This window comes from Peromyscus leucopus, chromosome 22 (genome assembly GCF_004664715.2).
Source record: "Peromyscus leucopus breed LL Stock chromosome 22, UCI_PerLeu_2.1, whole genome shotgun sequence".
NCBI classification, from domain to species: domain Eukaryota; kingdom Metazoa; phylum Chordata; class Mammalia; order Rodentia; family Cricetidae; genus Peromyscus; species Peromyscus leucopus.
Genome location: NC_051081.1, coordinates 24171664 through 24189363, shown reverse-complemented (window position 1 = coordinate 24189363; position 17700 = coordinate 24171664). Strand labels below are relative to the sequence as shown.

The 17700-nt window shown below is 45.6% G+C and overlaps 1 protein-coding gene across 1 annotated transcript in view; it reads right to left on the bottom strand.

Moving 5' to 3' along the window:
- Nucleotides 1–17700, bottom strand: part of Slc8a1 (solute carrier family 8 member A1) — a 473024-nt gene that overhangs the window by 40379 nt on the left and 414945 nt on the right. Inside the window, 3 exon segments of the mRNA XM_037198015.1 lie at nucleotides 12842–12941; nucleotides 16873–16886; nucleotides 16889–17002. Coding sequence (XP_037053910.1) covers nucleotides 12842–12941; nucleotides 16873–16886; nucleotides 16889–17002 — 228 coding nt within the window.

Genomic DNA, 17700 nt, shown 5'->3' with positions numbered 1-17700 from the left:
CAATAATCAGCATTCTCTATAGCTTGCTCAGTGAGAACACTACTACATTCTCGGAGGGAAAAGAGACGATGTTGAAGTTTTCTTCTAAGGAAACTTAGAAAGATGCCTTCCTGTCAGAAATACCTTAAAACTCAGTTTGTGTATTTTCAGATATGTGAGCTGCTGAAGCACAGGAGAAACTGTAGCCATTCGTTTTCTGTCCTCTGAAATGAGTGTGTTGGGTAAAAGCGGAACCCAACGTTGGCCAAATTCAACCGGCTGTTTAATGTGAATTCCTCTATAATCGCTCTTCTAAAATGACCACACTTGAGAGATTCAGCCATACCAGAGGATCGACCATTTCACAGTCTGTGTTTGGTGGTTCTGGTAGGGAGCTCAGGCTGCTGGGTCTCATTTCTTCGGGTCCCACCCCCTAGGCAACAGCCACTACCTAACCCTCACCCAGGTGATGGGCTCCATGCGTTTGAGATGGATACAGTCATGTCACTTTCAGGCTGAGGTCCATGTTCCTTTGCCAGGCTGGTCCTACTCCTCTGAGGATCCTCTTAGTGAGCCACTACTCATTACTTAAAATATGATGCTTGGAACAAAACCCATCTCCACCGCTGACTGAACACATCTCCACTTAACCTGGCTGCAACGGGGAAGGTCTTTTACTTTCCTCATATGAGGTATTATACTTTGATTAATATATTCTTGAAGCTTCTGGTAGCTGTATCTTCTAGTGAGCTTACTTATACTTTTACTCAAAAACTACTCAGTGCTCAAAGCCATGCGAGGCCATGTGGCCAATACTATGGCTGGTTTCTGGGGGGATGTTCCTATCTATTGTTCTTAGACTCTTTAAGAGACGTGAATACTTCTTGTTTTCTTCTCTTTCAGTCTATGTAAAACTTTCTCATAAGACAATTCTGTGTCTTGATAACACGCCAGGTTTCTCTTTTCCTCCTAAGAACTCACCCCCTTGTATTGCAGCGCCACTCAGAATAGCTACATTGTAGCATTTACCTACCTGTTCAAGAAGCAAGGAATGGCTGGAGAAATGTGGTATCTTATCAATGGAAAGTTTTAGCCATAAAGAAGAAATAACTTATGTCCCTGACAGGAAACTACAGCTTAAGATGGTCACAGTAAAGACATTAAGGCTTTAGGAAGGCAAAAATTGTATGTTTTCTCGTGTTTGTGGCTCTAGATTTTATATGGATGCATAAAATTATGAATGTCATTATATAGATGCAGAAAACCAAATATGGAATGAAAGTAGAAGTAAAACATCCTAGAGCAGCAAAGGGAGCTAACAGGGAGGGGTATGAAGGGGTGAGAACCTGGATGATGGGTGCTATGGGGGATATGCTCTGGACATGATGCATACTTGTATGAAAAATAATTACAAATGAACTGAAAATGAACTTGTCCTCTGGGAGCTTCTTAAAATACACCTGAATTAAAAAAAAATCATGTCCCTTAAAGTGGATTGTGCTTCCTGGGGTGAGTATGAGCGTGGCTATTGGCCACTTTCCTTACAGCCTGAGTCCCATGGAGCCAAAGAGAGACTCAAGTGTTACAATTGAGTGGTATTTTTTTTTTCCACTAGCTAATGGGATTGGAATCAGCATGGGGACACTGGTCCTGGAATCTGTGGTTACTGGACACTGGCATGCACAGCATTATCCAGGTCACTTCTGGGACACAGTTCTCTCCAGTCTGCATCCTACTTTTATCAGTGAAGGCACTGGATCCCAATATCATTGTCCACCAAATTTGAGTCGGAGACTGCTATAGCCTTTATAGCTTGGACTGCTGGCCTAATCATGGGCAAAGAAGATACTACATAGGCCCTCCTGATGAATTTCACCAGTTACTTCCAGGCCACAGCTGTGGGGCATTCTTCTCTATAGGACACGTGTTTATTATCAGGGAGCCAAGACTCAGGTGATCTGTGACATTATTCGAAAGGGACTCCAAACAGGAACCCACTTTCAGCGTGTGAGTCTCAACCTTGTGTGAGATGAATGAGCCTCTGGCAGATGCTTTTCATGAAGATCATCCTTAGGCTTTTCCAGCTCTAGTTAGGACGATTAACACAGCTAAAGAAATATCTCATGGGGCACAGATATGTCTCAGCACTACAGCCACTGTCAAGATGAAAGGCGGGTCCACTAAGGCATTCCAGCTCTCCCTAAGTCGGATTATTAACAAATGAAACTGTTAGGGGGGAGACTGCTGGGTGCCCCTCACCCCACGTCTCCATAATTAGAGCTCAACATTATCCATCACGTGTGATTTTTGCCTTGAGCTCTCTTCCCCGCTACATCAGAGCAAGAATCTCGAAACTCAATGTTCTCTCATCGTCAATTAATTGCAGGACAGAAAGGATTCCAGGCTCCGGCGATGGAAACACATTTCCTGCAGGCTTGAGTAACCAAAGAGACAAACCTTTGGCAAGGAGAACCTGCACACAGCAAATGCAGAGACACCTGCTACTTTGGATGGGTGAGTTATTAGCAGGTAGTAGGTGGGTACACCAGGTTCTAAGAGTGACCTGGGGGTTCCCTTAGCACTTGGTAAACAGCAGCAGCTGTGTCTACATCAACCTCCTGGGGGAGAGTGGGGGGGATGCTGAGATTAGAGGAGCTGTGGGGGCAGCCATGAGCCTGTTATTTTCAAAAAACATACTGATGTGATATCTCAGGAAGATGTTCAAGTTTACATAAAGGTCAGCTAAGGACCCAAGTCTCCCCCCTCATGCAGGGGAGCATGAAGGATACCTGGAGCCACTTAAGATGTGATTGTAGTGACGCTGTGGGTGCCAGCTCCCTCCCTGGACACTTACTTACTTCCATGCATATCGATAGATGCACACGCCTCACCTCCCTCACATTCCCAGGAACCTGACAAGACCATATTAACGAACAAAACCAAGGCTCTAACAAAATGCAAGTGACTTCCTTACAAGCTCTGAAATTCTGCTTCCTCGCTGCCATGACTAACTAGATCCATCGTGTCCATGGGTAGGTGTGTGTGGGGGAATAAACTCTGTCCTTTGTGTAGCAAACATTCATTCGGGCACAATCTAATCTCATTGTTTTGTTTTTTGGGGGAAGGTATAATTGAGAAATATCTGTCTCCTTTAAGCCTCTATGTGATTTATAAAATGCTGAATTAGTCTTTGGGAGAATGGCTGGCTCTACTTTATTCTTAAGAATTCAGCTTTGCTATGATACTCAAGGTCAATGGCTTATACCAGCTTTGCTGGGGACTAGGATTCTCTTTTACTTTGGTTCAAACATCTTTCTCTCTGGCCACCAAGCAGGAAGAACTCCTTGTCCTTCTGTGGAGATAGCAACCTTCCTAGGACCATTTTCCTGATCTCAGGGCCACCTGCATGGACTGTTTGGATTTTGCAGTTACATGAGTCTATTGTTGACAAAGTGGTGGTGTGAGTGAGCACCCGACATTCTAATCATGGCCTCCTCGGTTTACACAATACAAAGTGGTTGCAATTGCTCAGGGCATCCTTCATCTGCGTGCTCCTATTCCTTCTCTCTGTTGTGATTTTCAATGAGATCTCCATAAATGGGACCCACCGCTGAAAACAAGGCTCTGCCTATGATTGACATGGGTACCTCACGAAGTCCCTTTGTACCTCATTTCCTCCTTTAGATAAATGGGAAAAGGAACAACGAGCTATTCCTTTTGTGATGAGATTTTTAAAAATGCAAATGTGTGTGTGTGTGTGTGTGTGTGTGTGTGTGAGAGAGAGAGAGAGAGAGAGAGAGAGAGAGAGAATCTGGCTAGTTGAGAAACCCCTAAGATGAGGTGCTCTGTGAGCTTAGAGAAATAGCCATGTAAAGAGTAAAGGCATTGCATGCAGAGGCAGAGGATGGGTCTGTGCATAGAGTGAGAAGTGGCTTCTTACAGGCGTGATGTTCTCTCTGCGAGGCAGAAGCCAGACAAGATGCGAAGAGGATTGGTAGTTTCAGAATCAGAAACCTCGGCTCAGGGTAAGAACCCGACATCTGTGTCCCCATGTGGTTGGGTGTGCTCCGTGGTGCTGCACAGGGCTGCTGCGGAGCGGTGAGAACAGGAAACAGCTACTCACCACATCAAGGTCTTCCACTCATTCCTGCTGCTAAGACTCTGGGGCCAGGGAAATTCTAATCTTGGCTCCGCCTAGTCTTGAGGTATCACATCACCGGGAATCCCACAGACAGAAATGTCTGTCTGACTGGCGGAGGCAGCAGCCCACAGCTCCAACAGGAAAATGAGAACACTGTTCTATGAGGGTAGCAAGAGCCTTGAGTTCGAAAGCTGCCTCTGTGCTGCCTTGGAGGAGTCTCTCTCTCTCTCTCTCTCTCTCTCTCTTCTCTCTCTCTCTCTCTCTCTCTCTCTTTCTCTCTCTCTCGTCACAATCTTTATCAAATAGCTGAAAACTGGAATAGATTATCAATAGGCTGCTGTCCAGTGCTTTGCCATGATTCGGACCTCAGATGTTTTAACAGGAAAAAGGACACAACACTCTGCCAGAAATGATCCAACAAGGACAAGGAAGGAAATATGTACTGGGTGGGTAGTGTGTGCCAAAGTTGATTTGGGCAAGTGGCTTTTCACTGTAGGACTTTGGATGACAAGATTCTCATTAAGAGGGCACGCTGTGAACAGCAAGAATTAGTGCTGTAGGCTGCTGTGGTATGGGCTGTTGCTGCCTATAGGGTATGTGTGTGTGTGTGTGTGTGTGTGTGTGTGTGTGTGTAGGGAGAGGCTGTACACACTCAGGGGGTATGTTTATTCTGTTTTCCAGTTCTCCAGGTGATACTGAAATGCTTCCCTCATTGACACACTATCCAAAGGCTCCCATCTAGGGATGGGAAGGGCCCCTTCGTCTCGAGCGCCGATGGGCAAGCAACAGCTAAATCTGTCTTCACATTGCAGCAGCCAATGCCAACAAAAGAGCTACTGGATCCAGAGATGGAGCATTGTTGGCAGGGCTGAGCCAGCGCCTCTCCAGACAAAAGCCGCATTCGAGACATGACTTCAGGCTTACGAAGGAAGGAGAGAACGCTGACTCATTCCAGAGCCCTTCACTACAGTGTTTTCCTCAGGACTTTTGTAATAGGCAATTTAAGAGGAAAACAGCCCAACAAGCCAATATTCTTTTTCTGAAAAAAAAAAAAAAATCGGCTAACACATATCCAGGGGCCAGAAAATAATTGATCTGCATCCTGTCTCCTGTGCTTGTACCCCATTGTGGCTGTCCGGCCTGCCTTGTTAGAAAATGAGGAGGGGATGCTGCTGGGTTCTTCACTTTTGCCTGCTCCCATTGGCAGTTTTTAAATGGATGGATATCATCGGGGCCTCCATACTAGGATGACCTAGTGTGTCTCCCAGAAGGAGTTTCTGGAAATTACGGTCCTCAGTATTTTCTCACTCACTCCTTCTACCTCTACTCTTTGTTGGGTAGGTTCATAATTATCGGCCACATGGCAAGAACATTTCACCAACCACAGTGACAGAGAGTGCCATTTTAAATATGAATTATTTGCACACACACATACTTTCTATTTACAAGTACATACTTTTGTACCTCTGTCTGCCACCTGTATATGGATTTTGTAAAATTATAGGGTTACAGATGTTTCAAGGTGTTCTTGAAGCATAGCATATGTGTGTATGTGTATATATATATTAAATATATATTTATATATTATAAATATATATTACAAATATATAGATACTTAATATACATATATATTTAATCTCCTAGATCTGATACCATATCAAGCTTAGTACAAACAATGCAGCTGATGTCTATGTTGACCTTTGATCAAATGTAATGGCACAATTTATTTACTATATACTCCACGGCAGATAGTCCATCTCCATTAAACATAGACCTTCAATTTCAAATAACAGAACTATGCAAGTTGATTGCCTAAGATAAAGGACCCTTTGGGGACTCCATAAATATTTCTGTCTCCTTCCTTCACTGTTCTGTGTGTCAAAGACAACTCATAATGCTGCATGTTCTATCCCTTCCATTCACAGGCCAGTCAGTTTTTGTGGCTCTTTGACTATTTTAATTCAAGTGATCAAAGAAGGTAAGGATTTCCAGCATAAACTGGAAAATTAGGTTATTTAAATGTAGTTTCTCTCACAAAGAATGTGCTCCAGCTATGTGCTGAGAGAAGGAATCGAGGTGAATGGCAACAGTTCTATTCACTTTTCATGTCAAGTAATTGCTATTCTATCCACACAAGGCTGGTCAAGTCTACAGGGGATTCTAGGCATGAAGAATCTCTCTATAGAATGTCACATCACAGGGAAAGGCCAAGAGCATATAGAAGAGGCTGGTCAATGACTCTTGTCTGAGTTTAAACAAACAACCTTACATCTAGGATCAGACACAACACAGCTCAAAGTCACAGACTCACTTTGGAAGCCTCCTGGGTTCCTCAGGATGGGATCAAACCTGGAGACTCTGGGAAAACCAGGAATTGATCTAGCTTGTTGCTTTTTAAAACTTATTTATTTTTTATTTTATGTGTATTGACTTTTTTTTGCATGTATGTATGTGTGTGTGTGTGTGTGTGGTGTCAGGTCCCCTGGAACTGGAGTTACAGACAGTTGTGAGCTGCCATGTAGGTGCTGGGAATGGAATCCAGGTCCTCTGGAAGAGCAGCCAGTGCTCTTAACTGCTGAGCCATCTCTCCAGCCTGATGTAGTTTGTGTTTGATGACTGACTTTTCTTTCTAGTCAGTCAGTACATCTGTTTTAGGCTTGCACATTCTTTTCCAAAGCCTCAACTTCACAATCCTGTATCTGAGACCAAAAGGCTTATCCATTGTAAATCTCTTCTCCTGTATCACTTCATCTGACTTGCTGCCAGTTACTCCAAGACTAAAGGAGTCACGTATGGCCAAGCTGGACACTTGCTGGGTATAGGCTGGCAAAGACGAGGTTCCATAGGCCAGCTGTCCTTTTCCACTGTGTGATACTATACAGCTAGGTCACTGTCTGAGTCTCGGGATGTTCAGTTGTGCGCCTCAAAGTGCAGCTGTGATGAGCCGAGGCCATGTGTATAAAGCCTCGGACTTGTAGTCGACAGTCAAATAAGTGAGAATGCTATTCAGGCAGAGTAAGCTGCCCTTTAATTTGCTGGCCTTTGGCGGACTTTATTCACGACAAACAACTGGACCAACCCTCTCTCATGAAGCTAGTTTCTTTGATTTTAGACAAAGGGTATTTAAGAATCTTCACAGCGTGTGAGAAATAAGTAAAAAACGATGTGTCCCCTTTTCTAGTCACATTGTCCTGCTGAGCCTGTGTCAAACCTGGACAAGCAGGATCATTTCCAAATACATAGGCAGGATTTGAGGGGCACCTGGCATCAGCACATGTTGTTCTGAGAATGTCCTCATGGTGCTATTCGATGACAAGGGCTGCTGGGAAGATCTCTGCTTCAACAAGACTGCCTGGAAATCCCTTGAAACTCATTTGAGGTTTCATTTTTTTATTATTTAAGACTTTTGAAGTGGACCAGTCTTCAGGCTGACAATTACTTAAGTCCATTACTGTCTGGGGGCACTACCGAGTTGGCAGCTTTGGAAAGTCAACACTTGGCTTTCATTGAGAACCCTCCCAATCCACCCGACATGCACGGGCAAAGTACTGGCAAAAGACTGGGAACAGCAGCATCCAGTACACTGTGCCTGTCTCCAGGTGCACTGGGCTAGCTCCTGATTCAACCTATCCACTGTGACCTGCTTCAGGCTGAACACAGCAACTGCTTGAGCTAAACTGGGCTTACATTGAATGGTTTCTCTTACGCAGTGAAGTTTCCCCTGTCCTTAGAGAATGCCAGTCCGAGAATGAACACTGTTGACTCTTTATCATCTCAGTTAGTTTCCTCTGAGGCTCATCCAGGACGGTCCCCCACCTCCTTTCCCTACTGGGAGGAGAGACATGGAGTGTATGCTGCTCCTGTTCTGAACGTTTACTCTGGGCAAGCCAGGTGGGTGGGCAGGGTGTGTTTTCCCATCGCCCTAAATCAGGTAGGGCACAAAGCCCCGTGTTACCCGGGATACTGCAGGGACGGGACGGTCTCTGAATGAGTTCCCAGGTCTCAATATGGGTTGGTACCTTAGTCCTAGCCCGGTCTTGCCTTTTCATTCCTCTACTTACGAGACTCAAAGTCAGAAAAAGTATATATTTGGTCAAGGATATGCCCAGAGGTTGAACCAAAACAGCCAGAAGGATGTTCTTTTGTGTCATTTTGAGCTCTCTCTCTCTCTCTCTCTCTCTCTCTCTCTCTCTCTCTCTCTCTTTTTATTGTGAAAATTCTAATAGGTGCTATGTAAGATATACAAAAATTATGTTAAAAAGGAATTTCAGAAAACTCTTTCCGTGAAATAAAGGCACTTAAAAAAAAAAAAAAAAAAAAAACTCACAGATTATCAGGCAGTAGAAGTACCTATCAGAAGCAGGGTGTGAGTAGGAAAACAAATGCTTCCCTCTGTTCTTTTGGGAATTGACGAGGATCCTCCCCAAAGAACTGTGAACTAGATTGTAAAGAGACAACAAGTATTGTGGAAAACACTTTACGTTGCAAGCTGTGGTTCCGGTACCCAGACGGTGGCACTTGTCCCATTGTATGCAGGTATTCTGCGTACCTGTGTCAGTGTATGCGTGCATCTCCGTGTGTCTGTGCAAGCCTGTGCCTGTCTGTGTGTCTGTGTGTGTCTATGCATGGATGCATATGTTTGTGTGTACTAGTTACTTCCCAGATAGCCAATTTTGGCACCCAAATATTTAACTGAAAATGTGCATTGTCTTAACTAATACGGTGGTGAGTTCATGAATCAGGCATACTTTTCTCCACTTTACATATGAGGGAACAGAGATGGAGGTGGGGCTGTGTGTGCGAGCGCACGCATGTGCAAACCCCTCCCCCCATTCTCAAGAAATAATCTGCTGAGTCACCCAGGGAGTTTTTGAAGGGCAGACTCACAAACCTCCATCTGTCTACAGGGCTGGCCTTGCTCTGACTTCCCACACCCTTCCTCAGCCAGAGGCTGAAGTGATGAATTAACACCATGGAGGCTGTGGACACAACACGAACATCCTCCCGGTCTTTACCCGGCTTATGTCTGCCCTCTATGCTGGTCTTCCTGCTTCCCCTGTATTTGACTGACCCTTGATTCTTAAGGTCAACCCAAAGGTGCTACTCTGCCCTGGGTGGGAGGATATAAGGAGGAAGGAAGAATTGCGGGGGTGGGGTGGGGAGGGGAGACTCAAAGTGGATAGGCAGTAAGTGCTAGCTTCATGGAGAAGTACATGTGTGGACACATCCTAAAAACACCTGGTGGGACTGGGCTTGCCTTGAAATGCTCTGACAGCTCTTTCACGGTTAACTGCGGCACACTGCGGCTTCTGGTCTCCTGTCCAGGAAGCAGCAGAAGGAGAATTGCTGGAACATGACTGTCTAATCCCTTCCTGATCTCCCGAGTCTCTTGAGTCCTTCAGCTCTTCAAACACTCAAATGTCAGAACTTGGCGAGCGGACACATGACTGCCATAGGTAGCCCAGGTATCGAGCTGTGCGCTTCAGGCACAGTGGGGAGCCACTTTACCAGCTAGTTACTTCGAAACCAGTTTTGATATAGTTAATGAGAGAGAGAGAGAGAGAGAGAGAGAGAGAGAGAGAGAGAGAGAGAAGAGAGAGAGAGAGGGAGAAGCCAAATCCCATTTACAAAATTATTACTTTTGTTTAGCAAGACACATAGATTCAATTTTGCACAGAAAATTGCTTGGGAAAAAAAGACTCTCGGCAGAGCCCTTCAAAGACAATTTAATATTTTTAATAAGGAAAATCTTTCTGATTCTCAACTGTTTAAGCCATGAAATCTTAGAAATCCAATGAAAGTCTGCCTTCAATAAATGCTGCTTTACAAATTTTATTGTCTGCTTAACAACCTGAGAGTATTAACATTCCCTAGGCACTTAAATTCAGTTATAATTACAAAAATTGCACTTTGAAAACTGTCTTTCATGTAATTTAATGTAATTCAGTGCCTATAAACTATGTGTTTATTTTTCAGGTCTTCTTTATCTCAACATTGTAAATAAGGTCAATTAGCCCAGGAAATGCCAAGTTTCTAAACATCGTCTGTCTCTAAGCAGTCATTTAGAAACACACACACACACACACACACACACACACACACTCACACACTCACACACACCACATGCACACGTATACACATAAAAACCCATAATGCTTGGTAGATTTTGAACTTCATTGATTCACTGGTTTTCAAAGGATTTGGAGCTGAGTGAGTCATCACACATCTGCAATATACTTGGAAGGATGCAAAGCTTCAGGCTACAGAGTGAGTTCAAGGCTGGGGGGGCAAGTTATTGAGATACTGCCTCAAAATTAAAAACAAATTAAGGCTAGGGATATAACTCAATGAAGGGTAAAGAGCCTGCCTGGCATATGTAAAACCCTGTGTGCAATCTTCAGTAACACACACACACACACACACACACACACACACACACACACGCACACACACATGCACACACGCACACACACACACACACATGCACACACACACACATGCACACGCACACACACATGCACACATACAAGAGTGCTGGAGTTAAGACCCATTATGGAATGATGATAACATGGTATCAGGAGAAGTGACGAGGCTAGCCTGTCTACGAAGCGGGTGGGCAGCAATTTTCCTCACATTGAAACTTCTTTGTCCCTTCAAAATAGTCACTAGCACATGGAGTCCCTTTCGGCAGGTCACGGCTGAAGATAAGGGCTGAGGAGATGGGTCAGCTGTGAAGTGCTGAGTGTGCAAGTGTGAGGATCGGAGTTCCATGCACAGCACCCGCCTACAAAGCTGGGATGGTGGTGTGTGCTCGTAACACCATCATCAGAGCCGTAGAGACGGAAGTGACCCAGGGGGTTGCTAACCAGATAGTCTAGCTGAATCAGTGAGCTCCAGTTTCAGTGAGAGACCTTGCTTCAAAAAATAAGGAGGAGGGTGATAGGAAAGACATTAGACATGGACCTTCGGCCTTCAAATGTGCACACACATGTGCATACACACACACACACAAACACACACACTCACACACATGGACACACACACTATCTTCTCGAGCCGAGCTGTTTCTCTGGAACTACGTAGATTCTTCCATCTACACGGTAAAGACAACAACTCAAAGTGCTACGTGGGAATCTGAAAGGATTTCTTCGGTGTCTACAATCCCAGTTCCCGCTCTTCGAATGAAGGGAGTACCGACATCTTTATACCTGTTTCTCTGCATGCCTGAGCATCCAATGCATGACTGGCTTTGTCTATAGCATAATCCCCACCACTGTTTAACACTGCATCAGCTTAGAGCAGTCCTGAGGTAGTTGGCACACTTTCTAAAAGTTACTAGAACGTGTAAGGACATGAATCCACTCTGTTGCTAGGAAAGCAAATCTGCCCTTAAATGGTCTTTGGATGGAGTCAGATCGGTCACCTGCATACTCCCTGTCTCCCCCCAACCCCAGCCTCAGTGTTCTCTCTCCGGAGCTTTTGATCAGACACATGTGAACTAGGTGTCTTACTTGCTCTCTCCTAGACTACAATCAGAGCAGGAGTAGCTGTCTATTCCGTTCACCACCACAAGAGCAGTGATGGACACAGACAGACCGTGGACTGGTACCCAGCACACAGCCATCACACAACTGCTTAGACAGCCACAACCAAAGGAGACTCGGAACCTACTGGAGATGTTTCAACACAGTGTTATGTTGTTTTTCGTGTTGTGATTTGAAGGGCTCAAATCTCCATAACAATTTGGTCATTTCTGAGACTTCCTCGTGCTTCAGAAAAACATAAAGCACCCAGGGGGTGTTTCCCTCTCCTTCTATTACTGCTGACATGTAAAATTTAAATCCACCCTCCAAATAGTATTCTGCTCTTCAATGCTCATAAATTCCCATTGTATATTTGACTGCAAGAAACCATAGCATGGCGACAGCCAGCATGAATAAAAAACAGCTATACTTCTTTTTTTTTTTTTTTTTTTTTTTTTTTTTTTTTTTTTTAACACTCTCTGTTCCCACAGCACTTGGGAGATCCATTCAAGTGTTCTGTGACGGACTGGAAAGAGGAGGCTGTGACAGAAGTCACGGCCTAACTGCTAATGATGATGCCTTTGCCACCTCTTACAGCTTGGGTATCACTGGATGCTTAGAAACCCCTAGCTCTGTTGATGGTGGCAGTGGGATGAGGCTATGGGGATCTGGGAGAAAGAACTAGTGTAAGTGGAGGAAAAGAGCCGGAAAGGAAGACAAAAATGCAAAGCAGTGTTGCTTGGATCGATGTCAGTGTCTCCCTCTGGCCCTGTCCACAGTGAGAGTGGATGGAGCTTGACGGCAAAGGGGGGGGGGGGGGGGGGCGGCACACTTGCCAATGCAGATGCTTAAGATGTTCAGTGCCATGGAAGGGGGTGTAAAAGGATGCCAACAGCGATTCATGTCTCCTTCCTTCTCTTCCCCTGAACTTGCTCCTTGTGACCTCCACTTGGCCAATGTGTGCTGCTTTCAGGGATCCAGACAAAAACCCCAGGATCGGTTCAACAGCAAATTAAGATGCACATGGGTTTAAACTTAGCCCGTCTACCCTCCAAGAGAACGATAAATGGATACAGGCAACAGACACGCCGGCTTCTCTTAATTTTGCCACGTGTGTGGTGCTTTGCCAGTGGCAGAGCAGGAAAACCTAGGCAAGCCTGGCCATTTCACTCCGCAGGGTACAGAGAGAGGCACTCACCAGCACTGACGGTGATCGCTTCGATGAACTGCTCCCTCCAGCTGTTTGTGCCCACCACCAGGGCCAGGTTGGTCTTCTTAATGAGTTTGTCCACAGTGCTCTAGAAAGGGGCAAAGGGGTAAGTCAATAACTTGGGGGGTTGTGAAGGCCTCAGGAAATCTAAAACCTTCTTTGGAAGCCTGGGGTTGCTGAGAAGGGGTAGCAGATGTCAGGCTCGGAAGAAATAGATGCACATCAAACACCGTTAGGATTATGCAAACAACTGTGGTCCTTGGAAACATTCTGACATGGGAACTTCTCCACAGAGAAGTCTAGCCTCCTTTCCAGCCTAAGGGCCAGTCAGGAGCGTAGAAGCTACAGTGTTTCCAACAGCAGCCGTCTGGAGCCCTCCATTGCTCTGCAAGCTTGATTCCCTTTGGCTTGTCTGTCTGTTGCATTCGGTCTGGAAGTGAATCAATATTGACCCTGTTCAGTATTTAGTGTCTGTGACTACCTGAAAGCGACAGGTCTGAAATGGAAGACGGAGGGCTATATTTTTTGTCAGTAAAATGAAGGCAGGTAGCAGGGCTTCAAGGTTTCTTGCTGTATGATCATCAACAAATAGATAATTTGGTGGTGGGGGGGGCGGTTGCAGAGAGGTCACTAGATTTTTCAGCTTGCTAACGTTCAGGCAATTCTATTCTTACTCTCCTGCATCAGGAACACGGTAGACAAGCAAAAGTCAACACCTGTGGCTTAGGGCACAGTGCTAATAACCTTGCATCCCATTTGCATGCTCTAATAGCACCAAGGTGCCTGCCCCCTTCTTCTACTTTGAGCTTATTAGGCAATTAGTTTTGTGCAACAAGCACGCTCCAGCTTCCTAAATTTGGTTCATAAAAACAACAGGACTTGCCAAGCGGTCACAAGAAAACTAAGTAAGCTGTACAGTCAAAGCGCTACCACAAGTCACGACAACTACAGGGACAAGGGACATTTCCAGAACACCGAGGCTGCTCCTCCCAGAGAAACTACTGCACCAACTAGTCTACCAAACGCCCACACTTACGGTCAGAGCATCCTCGAATTTCCACTAACGGCAAAGAGGCAGAAAACACACATTATTTGCCTTAGGTAATGACTTGTACATGTTCAATGCAGGGTACCGAGAGCTAACAATATTGCCTGCGCAGGAGTCAGGAAAATAGGATCTGAGGGGTTGTATGAGAGGCCAAAACCAATTTATAATATCAAGGATGTTAGTTCAGAACGAGTCATTGGAACTGACTTGAGACATTGAGAAGAAAAGAAATGTGAGGATCCATCGCCAACCAACTCACGCTGTATCTGCAACCTTATTCTTGGTCAGCTAGTATGTCCTGGGGGGGGGGTGACCTCTCAGCTTCTTGCCTCGTATGCAGAACTGCTTATGCCCCTGATAACAGCTCTAGCAGTCACTGGTCTTGGACACAATGAACTGAAACACACGACAGGCATCTGTCTTTTGTCTCCCAGCTCAGCCACAATCTTATCCAGTATTCTATGCATCTTGCTGTGTGGAATGTAAGAAGAAATGACCTCAGTTTTTCCTCCATGTAGTGGAAACTTGGAGCGCGTCTCTCTAAAGGGATAGAACACACTGTGCCGCAGCTGGAGCATCCACTCATCCGAGAGATAAGCAGCTGAATAGTGCTCCGTCAGCTGAACACAGACTTCCCCCATGAAATGACGGCTGGCTAAAGATTAGACTTTTAAGAGAAACTAAATTCAACCTTTATTGATGTGGAAGAACCCAGGTATATATTAAAATGTAGTAAATTTTAACCAGAGGGGCAGAGTCAAAATTTTTCCAAGGGCTGAAGTTGTACCTGTGCGGTTTGGTTCCTTCGTGTATGTGATTAAGGAGAGTGAATCACTATGGACTGAAGTTTGGACAACACTCTCTATATTGACTTGGAGAGTTCTTAAACTGTTAGTGACATTCAGACGTTATGAACACCTCACCCTTGACAGTGGGCATTAGTAAAACCATCGTCTCAGCATGGCAGGTGAGAAGTCGGGGGTGGGGGATGGGGACATGCAGTCTAGCCCATGCTGTTCTAGAGCTTTGAACAAGCTCTCAAGTCACATTCTAGAAAAACACAATCCCTAAATGAAGGAAGTCAAAGGTGGTATTACTGCACATGAGAAGTGTCTCCCCCAAGATGCCCTGTAGGCGTTAAGGTTAACGATGACTGTGCTTGTAAACCTGAAGACACGCTTCAAAGTTATGCTAGAAGCAATAACTCACACAAGCGGACTGACATAAAGAACTAGAGACCAGGGAGGCTTTACAACTCTAGACTGTGGCAGCCGACCAGAGAGGGCTCTGTCCAATCCAAGATTTTTTTTTCTTTTCTCCAGGAAGAGTTATCTAACCCAGTACTTTCTAAAGTAGCTGCTACCATTGCTCTGTCCATGGCTGGTGCATGGGAGGGCAAGCCTGGGTGTCCTGTCCTCTGGGGTAGAGAGGACACATTCTCTCTAAGAAGTGTGGGAGTGAATTAGCTCCAGAAACGGCAGTGCCCTGCTGTGGCAGGTGGCACAGAACCCTAGAATCCCCACTGCAGAAAAGCCACAGGAGGAAGTGAAGCAGGACGCACAGGGACGCTGAGTGACAGAGTGGGTTGTAGCTACCGGCAGGCTGAGGTTCATGGGAGGTTGGGTGAACTTCTGCAGCTCCCTTCCTGTGCTCTGTGAGCCAGGCTCAAGGCTATGCCGTGCTGGACCCCGAGAGTGGGATCAGTCTAGTAATCTTCATTCCACTGTTTACCCCTCTTTCTATGGGTGTGAGTGCAAAAAATCCACTAATAGATTGATAGATTTTAAGCGGCCAGAAGGAGGTTTAAGTGTATTTTTATCTTTGAAAAATTCCATTTTAGTTGCAAAAACACCTTTTTACTTGCTACCTATCAGGCAGGTCAATTTGGGGATTAAATTTACGGAATCAACAAAAGGAAAAGAGGCAATTATTACTGAAGAACCATGTAGAATTCTGAGGCTCCTATATTAGCCTGGCTCTCTAGTTTGCTTTTTCCCCCCCTTTGATTGTTTGAGTAGGCACCATGTCCCTTTGAAAAATAAGTCAAGAAAGCATTGTTTTCTTCTGGGTTTGTGACTTTGGACATTACAGGAAGAGATACATAGGCTCTTCCTTATCCCTGTTATCCAGCTGAAGTTGGCTCCACCTCAAGTGTTCTGAGACACTAAGGATCTGGATAAGAAGAGCTATGTGTGGGGCTTGGGGTGGGCGCAGAGGACCGGAGCAGAGCAGTGGGTTAGGAGGGGCAGACAGGAAGTTTCATCCTCAAGTCGGAAGCTCATCCCTGTATGTATATTTAACTTTTAAAGGTATGACTTCCATTTCATGGGAAATTTTCAACTTGGGCTGAGGATGTAGCTTAGTGGGGCGGTGTTTTGCCTGACATATGTGAGTCCCCGGTTCAATACCGAGTAACACACACACACACACACACACACACACACACACACACACACACACAATGAACTAGAGAATCCAATCTCATCAGCTCATGAATAAACTGTACAGTTGCAGACACTGCATTTTTTGGTAGGCAGTGCTAAAGAGTTCTCAGATCTGAGTAGCTTAGATAGAAGTGACCGTTCTGCAAAACGATAGTCTTTGAATGTCCGCACAGCAAATGCTTGGCTTCTGATACATTCATCAGGTTTTTCTAGTGAATCACTGAAGATCTACTTTTGTAGTCTTCTTTCGGACAAAGCCCTTCCTTCAAAGGGGGCAGTTCTGACTCTGTCACGCTCGCTGCCTGTCACCTGCTGGACCCTGGCTCTGATGCTGTTTTACTGTGCAGGATTTCTTGGTTATCTGCTAACTCCCCAGTTTCAAATTGGATCTGACAGCCTTTTAGTGAATCAGCCTGTACGTGAAATCACATTTTTCCAGTGGCTCCAGAAGGCTCTTGCTAGCACAGACCACACCGAACCACCTTGAGCAAGCAGATGGGGCTGGCCGGCGGTGTTGACAGACGTACCTTGAATTCGTAGACTCTTCAATGATCACCTCCAGCCTGGTGTGCTCTCCCAGGATGGGGCGCCCCATTTCGGCAATGCGCCTCTCCTCTTCCTCTTTGCTAGTCAGCGGCTGCTTGTCGTCATATTCGTCTGAGAAAGGGAAGGCAACAGTATGAACAGTGTGCTCCTTTACCTTTGCAAGTCCCAGGATCCTGCTATAAGACAAAGCCGGGGGGAAGGGTGCCCTAAGGACCGACTCAGAGTCTCTCAGGTGGGATAGTGAGGCTGAGGGGAGGAGTGGACAGAGCTTGGTTGGGCAGGGCAATGCCGCCACACTGAAGCCGCAGATGATTGAAATCTAGTACGGCCTCGCGTCATGTGAAAGCACTGATCGGGAAAAGCCACGTGCATCAGGGCACGTCACTGAGAAAGACCCTGCTGCACATTGTCTGGGCTGAGGGAATCACCCAGCTGTTCTCGGTGAAGCTAGCCAGTTTGGCCGTCTGCACACTTTTTTTTTTTTTTCCAGCACGTGACCAAAGGGAACCGCAATTAAAAGTCTTAAAGTAACCCTGAGGGGTGTGAGAGTTCGGTCTTTTCCTTTCCACTTTCTAGAGGCGTCAGAAAATGCCTCAGGGCCAAAGAGACAAGGGAGGGAAATTCTGATCTCAGCTTTACACTCGCCAAGAGTCCCTCTCGCAGGTTCAGCTCTTAAACATCCATTTTATGTTTCTTTGAGATGGCTGGGCCCCAGTGCGTCCAATCTGGTGCAAAGGCAGAATGTATTAGGAAAGCCTTGACCATGTTAATCTTAAAACAAACAGAGAGGGCGAGGGTGAGGCCTTTGG